This window comes from Leptonychotes weddellii, chromosome 10, assembly GCF_054177405.1.
Source record: "Leptonychotes weddellii isolate Sample4059 chromosome 10, ASM5417740v2, whole genome shotgun sequence".
Lineage (NCBI taxonomy): Eukaryota > Metazoa > Chordata > Mammalia > Carnivora > Phocidae > Leptonychotes > Leptonychotes weddellii.
Window position 1 is genome coordinate 104124429 of NC_138378.1, and position 21487 is coordinate 104145915.

At 52.2% G+C, this 21487-nt stretch overlaps 2 protein-coding genes and 2 non-coding genes across 14 annotated transcripts in view; 1 reads left to right on the forward strand and 3 right to left on the reverse strand.

The window, feature by feature from the left end:
• The window catches only part of OST4 (oligosaccharyltransferase complex subunit 4, non-catalytic), a 14755-nt gene extending 1805 nt beyond the window's left edge, over nt 1–12950 (forward strand). The window contains exon 3 of the mRNA XM_081797074.1: nt 11701–12950. The gene's annotated coding sequence lies outside the window, so the exon portion shown is untranslated. The remainder of the gene's footprint in view (nt 1–11700) is intronic.
• The window catches only part of AGBL5 (AGBL carboxypeptidase 5), a 21029-nt gene extending 1384 nt beyond the window's left edge, over nt 1–19645 (reverse strand). Inside the window, exons 1-16 of one of the 11 annotated variants that reach the window (XM_081797055.1) lie at nt 17488–17693; nt 16106–16365; nt 15692–15863; nt 15208–15371; nt 14471–14648; nt 14028–14206; nt 13147–13603; nt 12488–12657; nt 12045–12180; nt 11187–11386; nt 10361–10575; nt 3072–3227; nt 1922–2028; nt 1573–1694; nt 956–1086; nt 460–596 (exon numbers count right to left, since the gene is read on the reverse strand). In XM_081797055.1, coding sequence (XP_081653181.1) covers nt 1038–1086; nt 1573–1694; nt 1922–2028; nt 3072–3227; nt 10361–10575; nt 11187–11386; nt 12045–12180; nt 12488–12657; nt 13147–13603; nt 14028–14206; nt 14471–14648; nt 15208–15371; nt 15692–15863; nt 16106–16320 — 2520 coding nt within the window. In that variant the 5' untranslated portion in view covers nt 16321–16365; nt 17488–17693 and the 3' untranslated portion in view covers nt 460–596; nt 956–1037. Of the gene's footprint in view, nt 1–70; nt 2029–3071; nt 3228–10360; nt 10576–11186; nt 11387–12044; nt 12181–12487; nt 12658–13146; nt 13604–14027; nt 14207–14470; nt 14649–15207; nt 15372–15691; nt 15864–16105; nt 16366–17030; nt 17457–17487; nt 17696–17728; nt 18589–19288 lie in introns of those variants that run through there. The other 10 variants (XM_081797058.1, XM_081797057.1, XM_081797054.1 and 7 more) reach the window with 10 other exon arrangements.
• On the reverse strand, nt 18011–18083 carry TRNAA-AGC (transfer RNA alanine (anticodon AGC)). The gene has a single exon. It is a non-coding gene; the product is annotated as a tRNA-Ala (tRNA).
• Nucleotides 18422–18511, reverse strand: TRNAY-GUA (transfer RNA tyrosine (anticodon GUA)). Its single transcript is given in 2 exon segments — nt 18422–18457; nt 18475–18511. It is a non-coding gene; the product is annotated as a tRNA-Tyr (tRNA).
• Nucleotides 19646–21487: the final 1842 nt, after the last annotated feature.

A 21487-nucleotide genomic window follows, 5' to 3' on the forward strand; every position in this document is an offset into this window, starting at 1 on the left:
GGTATGAGGGGCCTTCACACTTCACTTCATCCCTCTACCCATCACAGCATACAAAGCAACTACACCTGGATTTTTCCAAACAACTTTTATTTTCTCAAAGTCTTCCTTAACCCTATGGAACAAGAAGCTGCCACTGAGTAGGGCCCAGTATAGGGGTTTCTTTTCTACTCCCTCCCCCCAATATAAAAATATAGATATATTTTTTTGTGGTCCCAAAATCTTGTGCTGTGGAGGGAGGGATGGGGTAGCAGGTTCCTGCTTTGTCCTGTCTCAAGGTGATGCTCTGCAATGCCGCAGAAGAGTGTGGCTGGCATTCCAAGGAGTTATGGTTGTCACATGGAATCAACAGCTGAGGGAGGGGACTAGCACATTCCCCACTGTGTTCCCATCTTGGGGCTGAATACTGGGCACGAAGGTTGAGGCATCAGACCCGGGGAGAGACAGTGAGTGGGGGAGATTTAGGGACAAAACAAACCTCAGGTTGGCCCAAGGGCCCCCCGCTGTAACAAATCCGGGACTGGGAGTCAGACAGACTATAGGAAATAGGAGAAAAGGCAGGGGCAGAGTGGGGCCGTGGGGGCCCGGCCTGAGGCAGCCTGCAATAGAGAAGAGAGAGGAATCAGGGTTGTGAAAACTCTGCCCCTCTTCTGGTCTGTTTGCCAGGGGCTGGGAGATGAGAAGGTGAGATGGGTAAGGATAGAGGGGTTGAGCACTGCACAGTGGGCTGATGCTGGAACGAGCCAGCTCCTAGGCCTTAGGCCCTAACAAGAAGTTGTTTTCTTGTCTGTTGAGGCCATGATGAGAAAAAATTCAGGGACAAGATTCTTAATGAAAGTACCTTTAGTCTTTTGGGAGTCAGAGGGAGTAGGGAAGGAAGAAAATGGTCCTGAACGGCAGAAATGGGAACGAAGGGATAGAAGTGAGGTGGGGTGAGGGACTGGACCCAGGTGCTCACCCTGGTGCAGAGTGGGGTCCCGGCTCCGGCTCACTGCTCTCCCTGGTCCGGGGTATAGGGGATGTGGGGCCGGAAGAGCCGCTCATCCCTCTGCAAGTCGGCGGTGAGCCCCGGCCCAACCTGGGCCTAGCCTGTATGGATACGGGGTGGGCTAAGAGGCTGGATTCTTCCATGAACCGTTTTGCTTCTGGGTTTGCTTCTAGAGTTTCCATGCGTAAGAATGTAGTATAGGGGACAACACAGGTATTGGGACCTTGAATTTCTGGGCACTGTCCTTGGCTGAGAAGGTAAGGCAGGATAATAGCTAGAGAATTCTTGGGTTCAGTCTATGACTCCAAGTCTTAATTAACTAGGGGAGGCAAAAGGATCCAGTATTTAACCTCCATGGTTGTATCATGGCTAACATCTGGCTAAATAGAGAAGCAGTGTATGGAAAGCAGCTGGAGAATTGGGAGGTCTCCCTCGGAGCCTTGTGTGCCTCAGCCCCTGCCAGAGCAGCTTCGGCTTCACCCATCCAGTCTGCCTGTACCCAGCTTTAGCCAACTTAGCATGGGGAACCGGACTGAATTGGAGTTGGTGGCACAGCTGTTCTTAGGAGCAGCAACCAGATGTGTTACCTGGGGAATCCGGGACCCCTCCTGGCGGGAACTCTCTTCGGGCAGGTCTGGGCAGAAAGAGAGGAGAAGCCAAGGGCAGGGGCAGGCAAAGCCAAAGCCAGCAGGCTGAGGTTGGGGTATGTCTGGCAGGGACATGGGTTGGAAGCAAGCAAGAGACCTGGCTGAAGGGACTGGGGGCACTGGACAGACAGAGGCACTCAGGCACCAGAGTAGCTTTCTGATACGGTTGAGGGGAGAGGCTGAAAGCAGTGCTGAGCATTTTCCCTCCCACTGCCCAGATGAACAGTGCCTTGCTGGGCTCTGCCAGGGTTGTTTCGCTGGGGGGCTGGGGAAGACCCAAAAATGTTACCTGCAACCGTGTCCTGATACAGGGGATCCGAGGTCCTAGCAGCCCTTTCCCAATCACCATGACAGCCTCTGGCTTGTCCCCTGAGGACAGGAGTGAGCAGCTGCTCCCTAGGAAACAAAGGAAACATATCAGGGTAGGGGACCATGGAGAAGAAGAGGTAACTTCCTTTAGATCAGGGTTTTCTCAGGATTGGCAATACTGACATTTTGGGCTGGATAATTCTTTGTTGTGGGGGGCTGTCTTGTGCATTGTAGAATGTTACGCAGCATTCCTGGCCTCTACCCACTGGATAGCATTTCTTCTTCCCCTGCCCCTTCTCCACTGTAACAACCAGAAATGTCGTCAGACCTTGCCGCGTGTTCCCTAGTGGGCAGAACGGCCCCTGGTTGAGAAGCACGGCATGCTCCAGTCTGGTCCAAGGGCTGGAGTAGCGGCTTGGATCTTGAATCACAGCCCATCAAGCCGAGCCACTCTGAATTTATAGAGCTAAGAGCCTATCCCATCCAAATGAGTAAGTGTTTAAGGATCAAGTAAGTAGCCAAGACTGGTGGATTGAGGGCTACTAGCCATTGAAGACAGTTGACAGGTTGGGAGTTACGGGCTCTGAGGGAGTTATAAGGTGTTGGGTTGGAGTCTTAGGACTCCTTCCTATCCAGTCCTTTACACAGCTGGGGGTATAACTTAAGAGGAGAGCAGGTGGCCTAGGTTTTATGTGGATGATGGGGTTACACAGCATTTGCTGTGATGACAGGTGAAAGACCTATGTCTTTTTCATTCTTCAGTTTTGTCTAAACTGGAGTCAGGAAGCTCCAGGTAGCAGGTACTCGGGTTGTTCAGCTTTGAAAATGAGGATTAAGTGAGGTACTGTGCTTAGGGCAGGAGATGGTAACTCTTAGTCTATTAGACAAAGACAGTTTCCAGCTCCCCATACAAGGGCATAAGTGCTCTAGGGGTTTCAGATAATCCAGGAGGGTAAGTGATGTCGCTGCTGTGCAGAGGGCTGCATGACATCAGGTCAAGAAGTCCAGGTCAGGCGGCCCGGGAGCTGAAGGGCCTGGTTTAAGCCTAGCAGGGAGCCTGGTCTATACCCTCGGTGGTAGGGAAGGAAGGAGGCTGGCCCGCCCAGATCTCGGTGGCCATGGGTACAGACCTGATATGCTGAGTGAGCTGGGCAGCAGGCAGGAGCCCACGCTGGGTGAGGAGGCCAGGCTAGAACTAGCGGAATTTGGGGACGGGGCCAGGATGCTTGAAGTAGGGCGATGGGTCAGTGGCTGCTGCCGCCGTCTCCTGTCCTGGCTTCGGGGCTCTGAGTGGAAGGGACATAGGAGAGAAAAGGGCAAATAAGCGAGGCCCTGGCGCTCCACTGTCGTGCTGGCGCCGCCTGCCAGGAGATGCCGGCTCTCGGGCTTGTCATCACGCCAGCACCCCTCTTCAGAAGCAAATCTCAGATGGGTAGAAGGACCTCTGACATTTATTCCAGTTATCCAGGCGACAGCCAGCCCTCATCCGCCTCTCCGTGGCTAACCAGCCTACTCACTCACCAGTTCATTTCTGAACAGTTCAGTTCTCTTCTGGCAGAGAAGTGACTGAGCTTGGCTTCTGAAACATGGCTCCCCTAGGTTCTCCTACGTCTAACCGCCCCTCTTTGTCTGCTCTTCCTGCCCCCAGATAGCAGTGCTCACCCACCCCCGCCAATTCTACTCTTGGTCCCCTCCTGCTCTGTATACTCTAAGCTCTCCAGCTGCTCGCTAGCCCTTTCCCTGGGATTGCAGGTCAGCGGTCCACTGGCATCTCTGCCTGCTAGTCTCTCGTGACCCCAGCAAAACTCATTTTCTCCCATCCTTCCTTTTGTTCTTATCTTGGTGAAAAATGGGCTAGAAACCTTGTTTCATCTTTTGACTCCTCGCTCAGATTTTGATTCGTGTTTAACCAAATCTGGCAAACACTGCCACTGCCTTCGCTGGGATTCCTCCTTCATTCTCCCTTGCCTTGGCCCGTGTCCAGATACCGGTCTTTGTCTCTTTGTCTCTCTCATCAGGCTTTTGGGAAAAAAAAAAAATCCCTGCTGGTCGCCCTAGCTTGAATCCCTTCCCTTTTAACAAGCTGTCTTTCACACTGGTGCCAGAAATTATTCCAAAGCCTAGACCTGATCAAAAACTATTTGGTTCAGGCCAGGGGGAGACAAAGTCTCAACCTTTCAACATGGCCTTCAGAGCTCCACCCGCTGTGGTTCCAGGCTACCCACCCTTGATAGCATGCTGACTTGATCCTTCATGCCCTCTGCTGTTGCCCCTGCGGCTGCTAGCCCTGTGGTTCTTCTGCAGCGTCTGTTTCCTCTTCTAGTCAGACTGTACAGGCCCCATCTCAAACGTCACCTCAGTGAGGCCTCCTTGACCATCACAGGTAGAAGTAACTGTTCCCCGTCGTTGTCCTTTGTTCACCTGGCTAGTAATCGTTTATGGGTTTTGTCTCCTCAATGAAGTAAGTTAGTACATGTAAAGTACTTACGATAGTGCCTGGCACATAGTGCTCAATAAATCTTCACGAGTATTTCTACTTGAAACTTGAATCTCTTGAGGATAGAGACTTTGTCTTTTCCAGTCTACATATGCCAGTGCCTACAGAATTCTGCCTAGAAAACCAGAGACTTTAGTAAAGGTTTCGTTTTCCTGTATAGCAGACACCCACTATAGACCACGGGCTGCCTCAGTAATCTCTCTGAGCCTAAGGACACAGGCTTATCCCCTGTGTGGCAGCTCTCTCTGGTCCACTCCTTGTGGCTAAAGCGTCACTGCTACGAGTTCTGAGAGCAGATGGTGGCTGGATTGGGTAGGGAGGCTTTTGGGTTTGGCAGGTCCTTCACATCACAGAGGGACAGCAGGTGCCAAAATGCTCTCAGACCAAATGGGCTATTAACCTTCATGGAACTGAATTCAGTGGCGGTCCCAGGATGCCAGTTGGCCCCTGACAAAGCAACATGTATTAGATGGAAAACATATCTAATTCAGAATGTAGGTGACAATAACTTGTCCAGCTATACTCAGCAGTAGCTAGCAGTGACAAGGCTACTTTTGGAAGTCCCAAACCAGATTTTTAAAAACTGATACTTCTATGAATAAGGAATAGAAAGAGGGAGAGATTTCAGGACAGAAACTAGCTTTGAGAAGTTTGTTGAGAGGCTGGGTACCAGCCATAGCCAAGCATCAAAAATAACCAGACCTGTCAACTATGCGTCAATAATAAACACCAACAGACCTCAGGGTGCTAATAAGAGGTGACACAGCAGTGAAAGAGAGCAGGTCAGAGACTCATGGCCACAGTCAAATAACCTGAAGTGTTACCCACCACCATGACTTAGAAATACCGCAGAACCCAGACCTGGGTAATTCTTTAGTAAAACAATGGTATCAGGATGATGTCCAAATGACAGTGCATAATAGGCAGAAATGAACCTGAACTTGATGAAGGATGGAAATAGTTTCTAGAGGATCTGAGGAATACCTATACACAGGGGTATGCTGAAATCATATTAAAGGATGAAGCCTCACCTATCCCAGGAAAGGTAAGAAAGAGCAAGTAAGAAAGCAAATGATAGCCTTTGGGACATTTGTAGGTTGTAGCAAGAACTGAGAAACACTCCGGAAGCTATGAAGCAAAACAGGCATTTGGTGTAAAAACTGTCTGTGAATGTAGGTGTTCTGGGAAGGATACTACGGATACAACTCAAGAATCCTGCCCTTATGAGAGTTTAAGGATGGGAGACCAGTCTGGTTTAGGAAAGAGGCCTAATATGGAAAGGATAAAGCATTTAAAGATCGCATTTTAACTCTCACTTCGACTGTCTTAAAACCTGGCCAGCCCTGCCTCTAGACTTGGCAGTGTGAGCACACAGCCCAATTTCTCATGTTTTGACTTCTGGCCCCTGGTATAATCAGGCCTCAGTCCCCACTGAGACGATTTAAGGGAGGAGCCCCAAGTATTTCTTGGTTCTGAACTCGAGTCAGTGGCTTAAGGCTGAGTGCAGAGTGATACGTGAATCAGCTTTGCTTCCAGAGGTTGTGAGACTATTCTTATGGTAATCAGCCAGAGATTCCATTTTGGGAGTGGGAGGATAACCCTGGGGCGAGGGTCTGAGGTGGAGGTGGACTGCCCTCCCCAGTGCAGGAGTTAGGTCTCACCACTTCGAGGTCTGGCATCATGCCCCCCCTTCCCCCCGACCTCTTTGTAACTGGCCCTCCGTGTTGCGCCCTAGATCTGACTGAGTCACTGGCACGGCCGTGGGCCTCACTGATGCCCTCTGGAGGGGGGGAGGGTGAGACCAGCTTTTACTTGGCTTCCCACTTCCTGCCTTTTATTCCTTCAACACGTGTTTGCTGGTCATTTAATCAGTGCTAGGCGCTAAGGGAATAAATGGATATGTCAGGAGACGTCCTGCCCTCAGATAAGCTTTCATCTGCCCTTCACCACGAAACTTGTTTGCAGCAGAGAAAGTGGAAGCAGGATGGTGCTGGAGGCATTCTTCCTGTCCTGTGACTCGCTTTTCACAGGCGCCTCCACTTGCCGTGGGGCTTGGCCTGCTCTGCCAGGACCGGCCTGTCTGCTGAGCCACAGCGCAACAGAGGCCAGGAAAGAGTTCTAGTAGGCGCAGGCAGAAGGGCCGGAGCTGGGAGGGAGGACTGGGCAGCGGAAGGGCGCCAGCTGACCGCCTCCACTTTTGACCTTGCCTCTTTTACCCCAGGGGTCCGCCAGATGGGCCAGGTTGTTCTTGAGAGGGACTTGCCTGGATCCAGGGCCAGGACTAGGAGGAAGCACCTAGGGTGCACCACGTGAGAAGGCCTTGGCCTGACCCTGATTCCTGGGTGCCCCACTGGCCTCACCTTAGTCCTATGCCCTGCAGGACTGACCGGAGAAGCCGATGGACTTATCCACTCTGTCCCCAGCAGGCCTGCCTTCGAGCTCTGCTTGCACCTCCTTTTGCACCAGTATCTTGCAGGCTTTCGGCTTCCCTGACTCAGTCGTGGGCTAGCTATTCCCATGGCCTCGCCTTCCTCGGCTTGGCGAGCGCTTCTGCGCCTGCTGGCTTGGAGCTTGCCCGCAGAGCCGGGAAGGTGCTGCTCAGGACCTGCTTTGCAGCTGGGGGAACTAGGTTAGCTGGCTGGCACTGCGGTCAGAGGGTGGCGGGGGTCAGGGCTTCCTCAGAGGCTCTTGCAGCCTTCTGTCCCAGGGACGTTCCCGTTCACCCCCGAGTTGCCTTACACGTTGGCCTTCTAAAATGTCACCCTCCAGCCTTGAGCATGGAACCTCCAGACTAGTTCCCTGAACCTCTGCTTTAAGCTTCTGGCTGGTTGCCTAGATCTTTTCTGAAGTGTTCTGGATAGCACAGTCTCATGCTCTGTTTTAGCCAGTAAAGGGTAGTTGTAAATTAAATGTATAGTTAAGTGTGATATGATTTTTATACATTAGTGGAAAATTTCTCATAAATTTCCAAGTCAGAAAAAAATCCTTTGTTAAATCGCAGTCTCAGTTTTGGGTTTGGACAGTACAGCTGCCTTATAGTTAGGTCTCAGAGATATGGGAGCTGTGTTCTTCCTATCCTGGAAGACAGAGTATGCCTGGATGTGGCAGGAGCCAAAGAGCTAGATGTGTGGAGCCAGGAAATAGCACAAAGCTACAGGACAGATCAACTGGACAAAGTTGTTTCTCCGAGGGTTGGTTGAAGAGGCCCAGTCCAGATACCACAGTCTGCACTGCAGGTCCCTGTCCTAAGCCAGGCCTAGTCTCCTATCCTGGAGTCCTATCAGGGATTTTAGGAGATGAAGCAGCAAAAATTGTAGCACTTGGGAGTCAAGATTCCAGCACTCTGACCGTTTCATCTCCTTAGAGTATTCCTGTTTGGTCTCATTAGTAACCCCCTTCTCAACCTTCTATGACTTTAGAGACATAGTTTCTCAGGTCTTATAAATATGGACGCAAGTCCCCAGGTGTCTCTCTTTTTTTCTGCTTCTTAGTTCATTCCCCTGTTGGGACATCACTTCTCACTTGTTTTACCTGCATGTGTGGATGACGCCTAGATCCAACTTTGTTGTCACCTTTTCTACAGGCTGGCTCTTTTTTCTGCTTGCAGGACACCTCCATATAGTTAGCCCATGACATCCAAACATGTCTAGAATAAATAAGCTCAACATTTTTTCTTCCATACAATGTCTTAATATCACCATGACTCTTTCCTTTGGCTGATAGCCTTGAAGCTCTTAATCTGCCCTTCTTCCATCATCACCGAACCCTGCCACCTCTATTTCTGATACATATATTCATCTCTCCTTCCCGGACCCCGGTACAGCCATTAGCCATCTCATGGATAAACTACAGCGAGGATTCCCCTCCCCCTGCCTGCCCAATCCACACAGTTCACAGGCTGCTCTTCCATACATGTTTTGTTCTCATCATTCTCTGAAGCACACAATCGTTGCTGTGTCTCAGTTAACTCATAATCTTTGTTTTCGAGACATTTCAACTTCTTCCTCCTGCCTCTCTTCACCTAATTTCGGTGCTGAAGGGCTTGGCCCTTTGAGCCAGCTGGGTATGTTTGCTTCTTGTCTTCTCTACCAGCAGTGCTGGTCCTGGCTACCATTGTCATCCTGGAATGTTTCTATCAGGCCATATACTACCATCCATTCTTCAAAACCATTTCTCAACTGAGCATGAAGAAGCCCTAATTTGGCTAATTACTCTTGAGTTTATCTATGACAGTGGCTCCCCAAGTCCCCTGTGTTTATAATGAGTGTGTGCTTTTATGTTCTGTTGACTGTTTTAGGTCTGTTTCCTGTAAGGAAATCCTTAGTACTGAATATGCACATTTTCTCTTCGTTATCTGGGGGAAGTAACAGAGACACAGAATACATGTCCCTCACTGAAGGGGGGTGGAGGTGGGGGTGAGAATAAAATACTGATTTGAAACTGCCTAGAATCCTCCAGGGAGGACCTGGACCTAGAGAGGACTCTTTCCTATTTCTCTTTTGTAGTCAGGGAAGGGGGATCTAGGACGATGACATTCCTTCCCAGGAAGTATGAGTGAAGAGGTATGAGAGGCTGACAAGAAAGAAAGAAGGAAAAGAAATGAGAGGAAGTTTGAATAGTAAGCAGCTTGAGTAACGGCTGCCACTAACAGCCGTGAGATCCTGGACAAGTCCCCTTCCACAGCCTCCGTTTTCTCACCAGAGAAACGGAGAAACACCATCCACCCCACAGGTCCCTGTGAGGATCAAATGAAATGTATATACGATACTGTTTTGTTCACTGTTTAATGCTATTTAAATACACAGCGTTAGTATTACTTTAATACTGTCCTTCCAACACAGGGTACAGAAGCAGCCTGTCCCAGTGATGGGAGAATCCCAAAGAATGGGGCTTGGAACGTAAGCAGGATAACAGCGTTGCTTATCAGGGATAAAAGGTCCCACTGGTCAAAGCCGCTCTCCCCCTGTGCTGCTCTACCTGGCGCAGGCAGACTCCCACAGCCCAGTGCGAGCTTCTGGTCTGTCCCGGGGAAGCGCTAGGCAGGGCGAGTGCAGCCCGAAGACCCACAGAACCCTCAGCTCCAGCTAACGAGCCTCCATGCTCTGGCAGGGTTTCTCCAGCCCAGAGGCCACCAACAATACTGATCTGGGGCTTAGTGTATTTCTAGAAGTGGCACCACAGCAGTCTCTCCCCACCAAAGTCCGAGTCACTCCCCAGGAATGGCTCCACAGCCCGCCTCTTCTTTTTCCCTAAAGGCCCATCTGTTTCTGTTACACGTCTGAAACCCAGAATCTCATCAGGCAGGGTCTCCTCAAGCCCAGCCGAGGGGGACTGATGCCCCGCTGAGTAGCGGCGGCCGCTGCCGGAACACACCAGACTGTTGCTTAGTAAGCCTCAACCAGAAGCTGTCTGTAGTTCTTCCATTTTTCGCTGGAAGAGTTGGAATCCTTCTGATACCACTTTCTGAACAGGCTCTGAAGCCAGGGACAGTGTCATCCCCCAGAGGCCTCGGCTAGGGGTCTCGGGGTCTCCGGCTCTACGGTGCTGCCGCTTGCGTCGTGAGGACGTTTCCTTACACTGCTCCCGACAGGACAGACTGACGCCGGCCCTGCCGCGGAGCCTCCGCACTTCAGCGTGGCCCCTGCTCCAGCTCGGCTTCTGGCCTTGGAAAGCCCCCTGCTTCCCAGCACGGGCCGAAGCCCCGGGGCCCAGGCCTCCTGCCCGGGCCACACACACTACCGCTCGGGAGCTCGTGGCGCAGGGAACACCAAGGTCGCAGGAGAGGCTGCAGATGCTGCTAGAAACTAATTTTATTGATTGAGCCCTTGGTCCCAGCCAAGTGTGTAGCTTCAAGCTCTCACTTCCCCCAGCAGTGCCCCCAACAACCGAACAGCCGTTGCAGGGCCTCCCAGACCGGCTTACCTCTGACAGGGCCCAGCACCCGGTGGCTGCCCTTTGGAGTGCTGCAGCCCAGGCCTGGCAGCCCGGGAGGCCGGCTGCCATGAAAAGGAAAGCTGGGGGGCTTCTTCATCTGTGGGGAGCTCTGCTGGCTGCCGCCGCTGCCCCCACCGCTTACGCCAGAGCTGCAGCTGTGTGCCCGGCTCGAGGGGCTTTCGGAGCAGGAGGCAGGCAAGCCGCTGCACAAAAGCAGAGGCCGGTTAACCCCGGGCCGGGCAGGCTGTGTCCCTAGGCTGTCCCCAGGGTCTGATGCTCAGCAAAGCAGCGCCGGGGGGACGGGCACACGGACTCGTTGCAAGGGAGAAGGGCGGAGCTCGCGGCCACAGACGAGGTGTCCGGCCCGGGGCATACCGGCTGGTCCCACACATAGCTGCTCTCGCCGAGAGCGCCCCAAGAGCTATAGGGCTGGCTCTGGCAGCTTTAAGTCCCAGCGAATTCCCCTCTTATTCCCTCGTGCTGGCCCTTGGCCCCCCGCGTCGTTGCCAACCCCTGGAAGCCAAGACCTTGCCCCCACCGCCACTGCAATTATATTTAATTTTGTGCAGGGCTCTTGAGGAGGGGATCCCCTGGCCTGGTTCTCAGATGCCTAGGAAGTATGTAGCTCCAGGTAAAAGGGAAGAGGACCCCATTTTCAAAAAATGCATTAATCTCACCAATTTTGATTTACTCTGAAAATATTCACCATGTGGGCCTTTTGGATAGGGGAGGAACACAAATCCCTTGGAACTTCTTGCTCCAAGGTCCTGTTCCACTTTCATACCCTCTCCTCCTTCCACCCTGCGGGTCTTACCTGTTACTTTTGGGTGGAGTTCGAGCGCCTCTCTTCTTGTTGACACCCACGTTCATAGTGCTCAGGCCTCGGCTGCTGCGCACATGTTTTAGCATCCAGGCGCGGAGGTTCGTGAGGCTGCTGTGCTCGGACAGTACGATCCGGGGCCACGGATTGCATTCTGCCATGTCCAGGGCCGCAATGGCCATAGCTCGTCCCACCTGCGGGGTGGCCCAGTTTGGCTCAGCACCCGGGACTTGCAACCCAGGCCGCCGTGTTGGGGTGCCCGAGCACTGCACGGTGGCAGAGGCGGCCAGGCCTCACATTTTCTCAGTGGGTGCCCCCAATTTTGTGCCAGGGCTGTTTTTCTCAGCAAATTTAAAGCTGTTCCCTAAACCGTTGCTCATTTGGGGGCCCTCATCCTTTATGGGCAAGAGCAGGTGTGCTTTCTGGCTGGCACCAGGAAGGAACTCTAGCGGAAGCCTCGAGCTCTTCAATGACCTGCAGCTCTTTCTACTTCTCTTGTGTGCCCTAGGAGCCCAGAGGTCATCAAGACCAGTGGACGCAGAGGCGATGCTTTTAAGCCCAGGAGTGAACAAACCCAGCAGGAGGAGGAGGAAGATGAGCTCAGAGGCAAAGAATCTGACTCAGATGTGCCGGGGATTCTCTGTGGTACGGGGTCAGAAATAGCGCCTACTCATCCTCTCCATACCATGATAGCCAAGGCCCGGCCCTGACACGGGCTGAGGAATAGAACTCCCAGGGCGAGATGGTGACAGTGGTGAGCCTCTCTTCAAGGAACCTGAGTCAGGCCGCACGAGCGAAGGCCCTTCCAGACTTGGAGGTCCCCCCTTTCCCCACGTACCCCTGCCTCCATACCTGCTCGAACAGCTCCACGGTGTATCTGGAGGGGAAGGCCGGTGGGGGAGGGGGGCTGGCACGCCCGTTGTCATGGCAGGCGGCAGGGATGCTGTTCACCGAGCGCCCAGTGTTGTAGTTGCATTCCAGTGTGTAGCTAAGACACAGAGACCTTTATCAGTGTCCTGCCTGGACAGAATCAGGACAGAACCATGGGGCACAGCCTCGGTGGTCTAAGAAGTAATCACCTGGAACAAAGTACTAATAAGACCTAGCCTTGGCACAGTCTGGCATACCCAGGAAGTCCCCAAAAGACAGAGTCCTTCACCAAAGACAGTGATGCTAATGATGAGCCTGTCTTTAGAGAAGGCTTGCGCTGTCCCCTGCTCCTCAGACAGCCCAGACTGGGTGGTGGTTTCCTTAGGGAAGGTACTTCGTCAGCTACACCCCAGCTTCCAGCCAACCTGTGGATTATCCCTGAGGCTTTGTAGATTGCAACCCGGCCGCTTCCCTCCTTTGACTGGCCGTCCCTGCGGTCTCGGGCGTACATGTTCTTCTCCGAGAAATTGCAGCCCTGGAAGTCGAAGTGTGCGGAGTTCAAGGAGATGAGCTTTGGATACAGCATATTTTCCACCTGTTTGGGGGAGGGAAAAGGCAACTCAGGAGAGACCGACAGAAGGGAGGAATGGCGGGCAAGGAAGAGATGGCAAGCAGGGGGCTGTGGGACTAAACCCACGGCAGATACCATTACAACCATCAGCAGCAGGCAGCATTCTGGAATTCTCACCGGATGCCTGATATGATTTCCAGGTGTTGGAAAGGTACAAATCCGCCTCTTTTTAAGCTCTTAACTTCTTCTCTCCAATAATGCAAACTTGTCCTTTCCCCCTGGATTCCCAAACTCTACAATAAAGACCTTCGTTCAAAGGTCATGATGTGATGACTGAGACAAAGCCCCAGTGCCAACCCTTCTCGGCCCTTCGAAGCTTGTCTGGAGGTAGAATATCTCTTGCAGCCACAGGCCTTCCAGCCAAAAGGCCACCTTCCCTCTGTCTGTGGCCTAAGCTTTATCTCCTGACCTGCCACAGCCCCCACACTCCCATGACAATCCGGGGATCCCTACCTGGGTGCTCTCGTCACTAAAGCTGTTGCCGTACATGAAGCAGCCCCTTTTGGAAGCATGTCCATGCAGGTCCACGTAGTAAGCGACACCACTCTCTTTAGGGGGGATGGTGTCGGGGGTCGGCTGCTCAGCCTCAGCGGACTGTTGGGGCATAATCCACACACTGCTGGGCTTCTGTTCTGCTGGCTTGGTCTGCGTCCAGGCTTCAGGGTTGTCCCCGTCAGATGCGTGACCGAGGTGAGCTTCATTTTGGAGATTGTTGGCTTTCTCAAGGTCGGAAAGGGGAGCATGTGGAGGGAGCCGGGGACTGTGCTGGTGCTCACAGGGACTCTGGGAGTTCAGACGGGAGTGCACGTGGTGGTAGAGAAGCACGGTTTTGGCCCCGTAGATGGCTGGGTGCAGGGCCACGTCAGGCTTCAGGTACTGACGGTTCAGATTCACTCCACGCGAGTCTGTGCTGTAGGAGGACAGGGACTGAAGCGGGCTCAAGAGGGCTGGGCCAGCGGGGGAGACGTGAGTGTGGATGAAAGGGAGACCATGGGAGATGGACTTCTAAAATGAGAGGCTCAGGCTGCATGAGGAAGGCAAGCATTGAGGACAGGCCCTCTCCCTGATCTGCTGTCACCCCTACCACAGACCTAAGCACAGCTCCCTGCACCCAGCGGACCCTGCAGTTATTCTAACTACTCCTTCCAGAGAGTGCCACGAGATGTGCCACCTTCCTTCTCTGGTCACTGGACAGGGAGATGGGCTTGCCCTTGTTTGGGTGCAAGAGGACTGTTATACAGGAGAAGTTAAAGAAGAGGCTGATAGTGTCTCACTGAGATGGAGGACACGAGGGGGACTGGGAGCAATCCTGACAGGCTGGGGAGGCTTCTTACCGGTAGTGGCCCCGGACCACACCATCGGGGTTCAACATGGGAATCAGCTTAAAGACAAAGAGGCGACGCAGGGTTTGGGCCCGGGGGTCATCAGGTCGAAGGATGAAGTCCAGAAAGCCATTGAAGACAAAGCTAGATGGAGTCTCCCCAGGGTGTACCCTACTGCTTAAGAAGAATATCTGAGGTGGAGAGGAGAGCGGTCATTAGGCCAGTCACGCTAGAGGTCCATTCTAACAGGACATGGGGCGCGGGGTGGGCAGGAGTAGCCACTGGATTTCCAGCTGGCTGAGTCTGCAAGTGGAGTGGGAGCGGCCACGCTTGCCTCCCAGTGCAGGCTAAGGCGGTGGCCAGGATGCTCAGAGAGAACGTGGCCTTAAGCTGTCAGCAGGGCCTGGGGCTAAGGAAAGGCCCAGGTACTATCTCTCAGCTATGCTCCCACTCACCCTCTTGCCTGTGAAACAGAATGGCCGGGGGGTGCCGGCATCAGGAAATAGCTGCTCTAGACGGGGCTCCCGATCTTCTCGGAGCCCATGGCACGAAGTGATGGTTAGCAGATCTACACGAAGTCCATCCAGAGAATAGCAAAGGATCTCCCGGTGGTAGTAGATGGTATCCAGGGGACTGTGGGGACAAAAATCTTTAAGCCAGGGGAATTCCCTAAAGTCCTAACAAGAGGTGAGCCTCATCACCAGCCTAGGATTTGTAGGATCTGGTCTTTTACCTTAACCTTTGGGACCTTAAGGTCCCTCACAATGTTAAATGAGGCTGAGGATTTGGGTGGTCTGCATTGCTAGGATGCAGAGTACAGGACAGGATGAACTTACTGTTTTCTCCCCAGCTTATGGCTCCCTACGATAGATGACTTTGTGTACACGGCTGCCCTCTGTTGGACAGAAAAAAAGGTGTGCTGGGCAATGGCAGTGCTAAGTTCTGGATAACTGATGGGAGCTGGGATATTAAGAGGCTTGAACTGGCCAGGTGGATGAGTGGAATGTAGGTGGTGGTACGGTGAGATCAAGGTCATACACATATTTGTCAAAGGTACCCAAAGTCCCACATTCTGTACAGAAAAAAGAACTGGTGACATTTATGGTTCAGGGCTCCTGGGGCAAGTTCCAGAAGTAGCAGAGGTGCTGTCTGGTCCGGGACTGTGTGGCAGGAGTAAGGACGGGGGCAGCACCTGCTATGGGTAGGGTGGTTCTCCAGAAAGCGCTGGTCTAGCTGGTTTAGCAAATCCTGGCAGTCACTGTAGGAGAAGGGGTAGCAGAAGGCGAAGAAGGTGGTGGCCCCACGGCCCTCCACGAAACGGTGAACAAAGGATAACACAAACTGCGTCTCTGTCATCTGAGGAGCAGAGGAGGAAGAGGGAGGGGCCGTTGGTGTGAGAACTAAGATCCTACTGGGATCACCAGGAACTGACCCTACACCCTCAGCACGGTGACCAGCTTCCCTCCCTCTGGAACTTTCCATAGGACAGCCGGCTCCTTCTAGGCTTCCTGAGGCAGGGGCTTATCTTGGGACTCCAGCTAGCACTGGAGGGAAAGCGGATACCCAAACCGGGTGTGCCGCTTGCCTGGTACTCCGTATTGAGGCTAACTCCTCTTTCCTGTCCCTCCTCTACTTTTAGTTCCCCAGTCTGTCTTTCCTCCTCACGGAGAACTTACCTCAAACGTAGGCCGATCTCGAATGCGTTCCCAGCGCGGCCGGGTGGGCAGTGTGCGCACAAAGGGGGCCATGCCCTGGGAATACAGCTTGCTTTGCTTATTCATGTTCATAATGTTGATCTTGATGAGTTTCCCTGGAGTTCCTCCCCGGACACTGAAGTAGAACCATGACCTGCGGGCCGGGGGAGAAACAGGTCACTGGATACTGAGGGTTGGAGGGAGGGTATGTGGGACAGCTGGAGCAAGCGAAATTGGGGAAGGCCTGTTCAGTAGGGGGGAGGCAAAGAGAGGGGGAGGAGGGTTGAGAGAGGAAGGGTAGTGAACTGTAAGTCAGAGAGCTGACTGAACAGGGATTTGGGGACACGGACATCTACTCTCTTCTCTTTCTTCCTCCCTCCACTACTTTCCTCTTACCTGTTCCCATTTTCAAATTCTGTTTCGGCACAGTCTGGTCGGGTCCACACGTTGAACTCGTAGTCAGGGGAAGAGGCAATGCTGCTGATGGGGGCTGATGCCCCACCTGCTCCTCCTTCCCCATCGCTAGACACAGATTCCACCTTCTCCACGTGGGCTAGGTTCCCTGAATCAAAGCGAGAACTGAACAACAAGCCCCCACAGCGCAGCTCCATGGTGAGGCTGGGAAAGCATCCTCCTGCCCACTCTGGCCCTGAGAGCTGGGGAAAAATTGGGGGGGGCGGGGGGGACGTAGGAAGGAGAGGAAGAAAAATAAAAAGTTTTTTGGGTATCTCCTGATAAATGAAAGCTATTCTTAGGGAGTGCCCTAAGAAGCAACAGGCTCTTTCCACCTCAGAAAAGGGAGAAGTGGCCTTCCGGCAAAGACTAAGAGAAAGCAGTATTCTGTCCCCACACTAAGGGTTTATAACTGACCTAAAAGGACCCCATTTTACAACAGCGTGGCTATTCCAAAATGAAGTACTCAATGGCTTAACTATGTTGAGAAATGCTAGATTCTAAACTTTTCTGCGGCCCAAAGGTTGGAGAATAACATTAGAGAAGTCAGATTTCCCACACCTAGCCCAGATAAACCCACCACAACACGTGGCCATCTTGAGAGATGGCCGTTCTGGATCTCTGGTTCCTGGACTGGCTCCCCACTCTCCAGCAGAGCGGAGAGAACCAAATTCCAAGTTTAAATGGGCAGCTGCTTCTCTCCACTCCTCTGTCCTCACAGGCATTCGGTCGGTTGCTCCCCTGAGCCCTGGAAGGGCTGGGTCTTCCTTCTTTTTTTTGTTACTACCTTATGCCTGTTACGAAAGAAAACTAGAGAACTGCGGCCTTTGCCAAGACAAAAGAAACTGGGCAGTAGCCGCCGGCTCACCTGGAGACAGTAGCTCAATTCCAGTTAAGGGCATGGGTTTGTCTGCAGCCCCCTCCCGCCCTGCAAAGCACTGGAGTCCCTGAAAAAGCTACGCTGGCAAGTAGTTGTGGGTGAGGGACGGGTATCCTGAGCACCCCTAAAAAAGTGGCTGGTAGACACCCACTTGGGGGCAAGGGGTGGCTTCTCGACCCTCGACTCCGACAGACCCTCGCCTCACACTGATCGAGCTCGCCCAGGGCAGGGTGGGGTTCGGAGGCATGGAGGGGCGAGACAGACTCACACTCGAGGAGGGACTGGGGGGCCTGAGGTGCGGCCCCGGGCGTGGGGGTGGGGCCGGGGAGGCCCGGGCCGGGAGGGGGGGCGGGGCGGCATTCCAGAGGGACTCCGGGCTGAAAGGGGCTGACCAGGGGGCGGGGCCGGGGCCGGCGGGGCCCGCGCTCCACCCAGCGCCCCTCACCTCTCTCGGGGCCGGCGATCCCGCTCCCTCTCCCGCTAGCGAGGCGCCACCTCGGGCCCCGGCACCCGGGCCCTCCACCCAGGACCCAAACAAAACCCGAGCGCCGCGGTGCCGGGACCCCGCTCTGCCAGGAAACAAGAAGCCTCTCGCCTATTGGCCGCGGGTACAGCTGGCTACCCGCCCAGTAAGGCTCGCTGCCATTGGTCAGCACGCAGGGGTTCCCTCGCACGTTAGCGGGTACCTGAGCCAGTGGCGTTTGGGGGCTCGGCCGGCGGGTCGGGCCGGAGGGTTCCACCGCATCTTCTCAGAAGACGGTTAACGGCCTGCCGGCCAAGAGGAGGAAAACGCAAAGTGACCAGGAAATAAACTGGAAGAGACTCACCTGCAAAATAAAAGGACAATGTGCGAAGCTAATCACTGCCCACCGTACTCCTCCGTGTATTACAAAACACCTTCCTGGGTCAGCGGATCTCCCGCTATTAAGGGATCCTTTGATGCACGGGGCAAAAGAAAAAAGCCTGAGTGGAGGATGCGGGCATCGATCCCGCTACCTCTCGCATGCTAAGCGAGCGCTCTACCATTTGAGCTAATCCCCCGCTTGCTGCCGAGCCTCTTCCCTTTGCCTTACAGGCTGTTCTGGGCTGGCCGCTGACCCGAGGACCGACCGTAGTTCAAGACGTTTATATAGCAGAGTACGGTGGGGGTCATGGGCAAGATTTTTTAAAGCAGGCATATAATAATCACACGTAAGTAATAGTAATACATATCTTCGCATCTAACCCACAAGAGCGCGGGATTGGATCCTGACTACGTACCGCACGTGCGTTTTACCGAACAGCTGCAGCGCTCCTGCAAATGCACAGCGGGCTTCTGAGTGAAACTTTCTCCCTACGGGATAATTGAATTAAGCGGAGGCTAAAAAGATCATCCGAAGTCCTTCGAGCCGGAATCGAACCAGCGACCTAAGGATTGCCGCAACTCACTCCACTACAGTCCTCCGCTCTACCAACTGAGCTATCGAAGGCTCCGCTGCTCCCAGCCCTTGCCAGTTCCTCCCTAATGCTTACCAAGGCCGCACCGCTCTGACAGGATCTAAGGGCTTTGAGGACAGCTGCCCCCCCCCAGCACTTTATAGAGGACCGAGCCCCGCCGAGCCCCCCCATGTCGCACAGAACAAAGGAAGCCGGAAACAGAAGTGCGAGCGAAGGACCCACTTCTCAACTCTGGACGAAGGAAACGCGCAATACACTTCCCTTCCATTTCCCTGCTTTTTACAAAACAAAACAAAAAACCCGGCACCTCCTCACCCCCCGTGGCTTTTATGGGATTGCGGACGCTTTGAGATCCCGCCCGCACCCTCGGGCTGCTGGGCAGCATTTTCCCCGCGCCGCGGGGACGCAGCGTGCTCCGCAGTTGCAAGGCGCAAGCCCCGGTTGCAAAGCCGAGGGTTTACTTTCGTTATTTGCTCTAATTTTCCCTTGGGTTTCTCGGGGGCGCCAATGAAATCCTACTGCTCTCCCGACGTGAAGGACATTCATTCGGTCAGTTAACCACCGTTTGGTCAGGATCTTTCGTTCTGGCTGGAGCATGAGAAGGCCGGACCACCGAGCTTCCAGCGGCGTGCCGGCGGCGCCCGGTCCCGCGGCGCACAAACCCAGCGGTTCGGGGCCCCGAGCGGGGCCGAGCCCACCCCGCCGCCCCTGCCCCTACCCCGACACGCCTTCGCGCCTCTTTCCAGGGGCCTGGAATGCCAGCCTCCACTCCTCTGCCCACCAGAAGTTCCTGGGCCTTTGAAACAAACCTAATACCCGGGTCCCGGGTAAAGCCTTGCTTGGTGGTCTGGAGGGGCGGGTGTGCGGGAAGAGCTGGGCCATTCCCCGCTCTGCGGCCTGTGCTCCCTGGAGTCGGTCGCCCTGCGCAAATCCAGGTCGGGGGATGGTTTCAGGCCCGTTCGCAGCTCCGACACTTTATGGGTACTCTCAGGCTGGTGTTTAAATCCGACGTCTCTGCTGTCATTGAGCACAGCACCGCTTTGACCCTTGCGCCCACCCACAATGCAAGTGGTTGACGCCTTCCCACCAATTTCTTGGTTTAACCTCATTCTGTTGCTGCAAATGCTACCATTGTGTCCGAGAGCGTTAACTTGGGCAGTTTTCTTGGCTCGGCGTTTAGCGTGCTGGCTGGCTCTCTTTCTTGAGGGGAGGGGATGCTGGGAAACAACATATTCACTTATGCTGACTTTGCTTTGTGGGAGAGATTCACATAACGTACCATTAGCCATTTTTTAAAGTATGAACAATTCAGTGCCACTTAGTGCATTCACAGTATGGTGCAAATTATCGCTTCTCTCTAGTTTTCAAACTTTTTTTTTTTTTTTTTTTAATCACTCTAGGAGAACATCCTGTACCCTTTAAGCCATCATTCCCCACCACCGCTTCCTCCGTACCCTGGCAACCACTAATCTGCTTTTGCTCTACCGATTTGCCTATTCTGGCAAATAAAATATGGGACCCTTTTTGTCTGATTTCTTTCACTTGTCATAGTGTTTTTGAAACTCATCCACCTTGTGTCATGTGTCAGCACCTCCTCCCTTTTAATGGCTGAGTAATATTCCACTGTAGCATTATACCATTTTGTTTATCCATTCATCTATTGATGGGCATTTCGGCTGTTTCCACCTTTTGGCTTTCATGAATCAAAGTGCTATTAACATTCGTGTAGGAGTTTCTGTGTGGATATATGTATTTATCTTGGGTGTATACCCAGGAGTGGAATTGTTGGGGTTTATGGTAATTATATGTTTAGCTCTTTGAGGAACTGCCAAACTGTTTTCCACAATGGCTGAGCCATTTTCCATCCCCACCAGCAGTGTAGGAAGGTTTCAGTTTCTTGCTGACATTCTTCTGTTTTTTATTATAGCCAATATTACAACAAATTGAGCTCAATTAATTATAAGAATTTTCCTATGTTATTAAAAATTATTTAAAATCATCATTCAAATAACCATTTCCCATTTTGGTTTTACAAAAATTTTATCCTAATGTTCATCTTATTATTATTGGACACAGTTTACATCCAAATTTTAATTACTACTACTACTACTACTATAATAAATGTTCTTATACATAAATCTTTGTCCATATTTCTCTTCTCTAGTCTCTAGAATATATTTTCAGGAGTGGAATTACTTGGTAAAATAGTATGGAACTTTTAAACCTTTTGATATTACCAAATTACTTCCCAGAAACATTACACTGATTTCTAGTACAGCATTTACTGAGTATATTATCACTTAAAAATCTTTAGCAAAAGGAAGTGGTAACTTATTTGAAATTTGCACTTTGCCAATGAAATGGACTTTAAGTCTATTGTTTATTTGCATGTTTAAAGGAATTGTCTTCTTTCCATATTTTCCTTATTGTGTTTAGGCTTTTCTTGATTTGTAAGAGTTCTTTAACATTAAGGATGTATATGTGATAAGCTCAGTAAGGAAATGGAGGCCTTGATCAATGCACCAACTAGACCTAACAGACATGCACGGAACCTTCCACCCAACAATAGCAAAATACACATTCTTTTCCTGCACACATGGAATATTCTTCTGGATGGCCCACATGTTAGGCTACAGAACAAGTCTCAATAAACTTAAAAAGACTAAAATCATACAAAGTATGTTTCATGTAAACTACCTGGTGATAGCAATGTGTCAGCGTAGGTTCACTGATGTTGACAGTGGGGGGCTGTGTGAGTTCAGGGGGCAAGGCATATGTACTTTTTGCTCAATTTTGATGTGAACCTAAAACTCTAAAAGTCTATTAAAAATTAATAACCGGTGTGCTAACACAATAAAAAATATATATACCAAGGCACATCCAACAATGCATCTGAATTCAATGCTTTTATTAATAGGCAGATTATTCAATATTCAACAAGTATTCAATCATACCCTGAATGATGGAAGCTCCCCCCACCCCGTCCCCAAATTTCTTCTTATACTTCA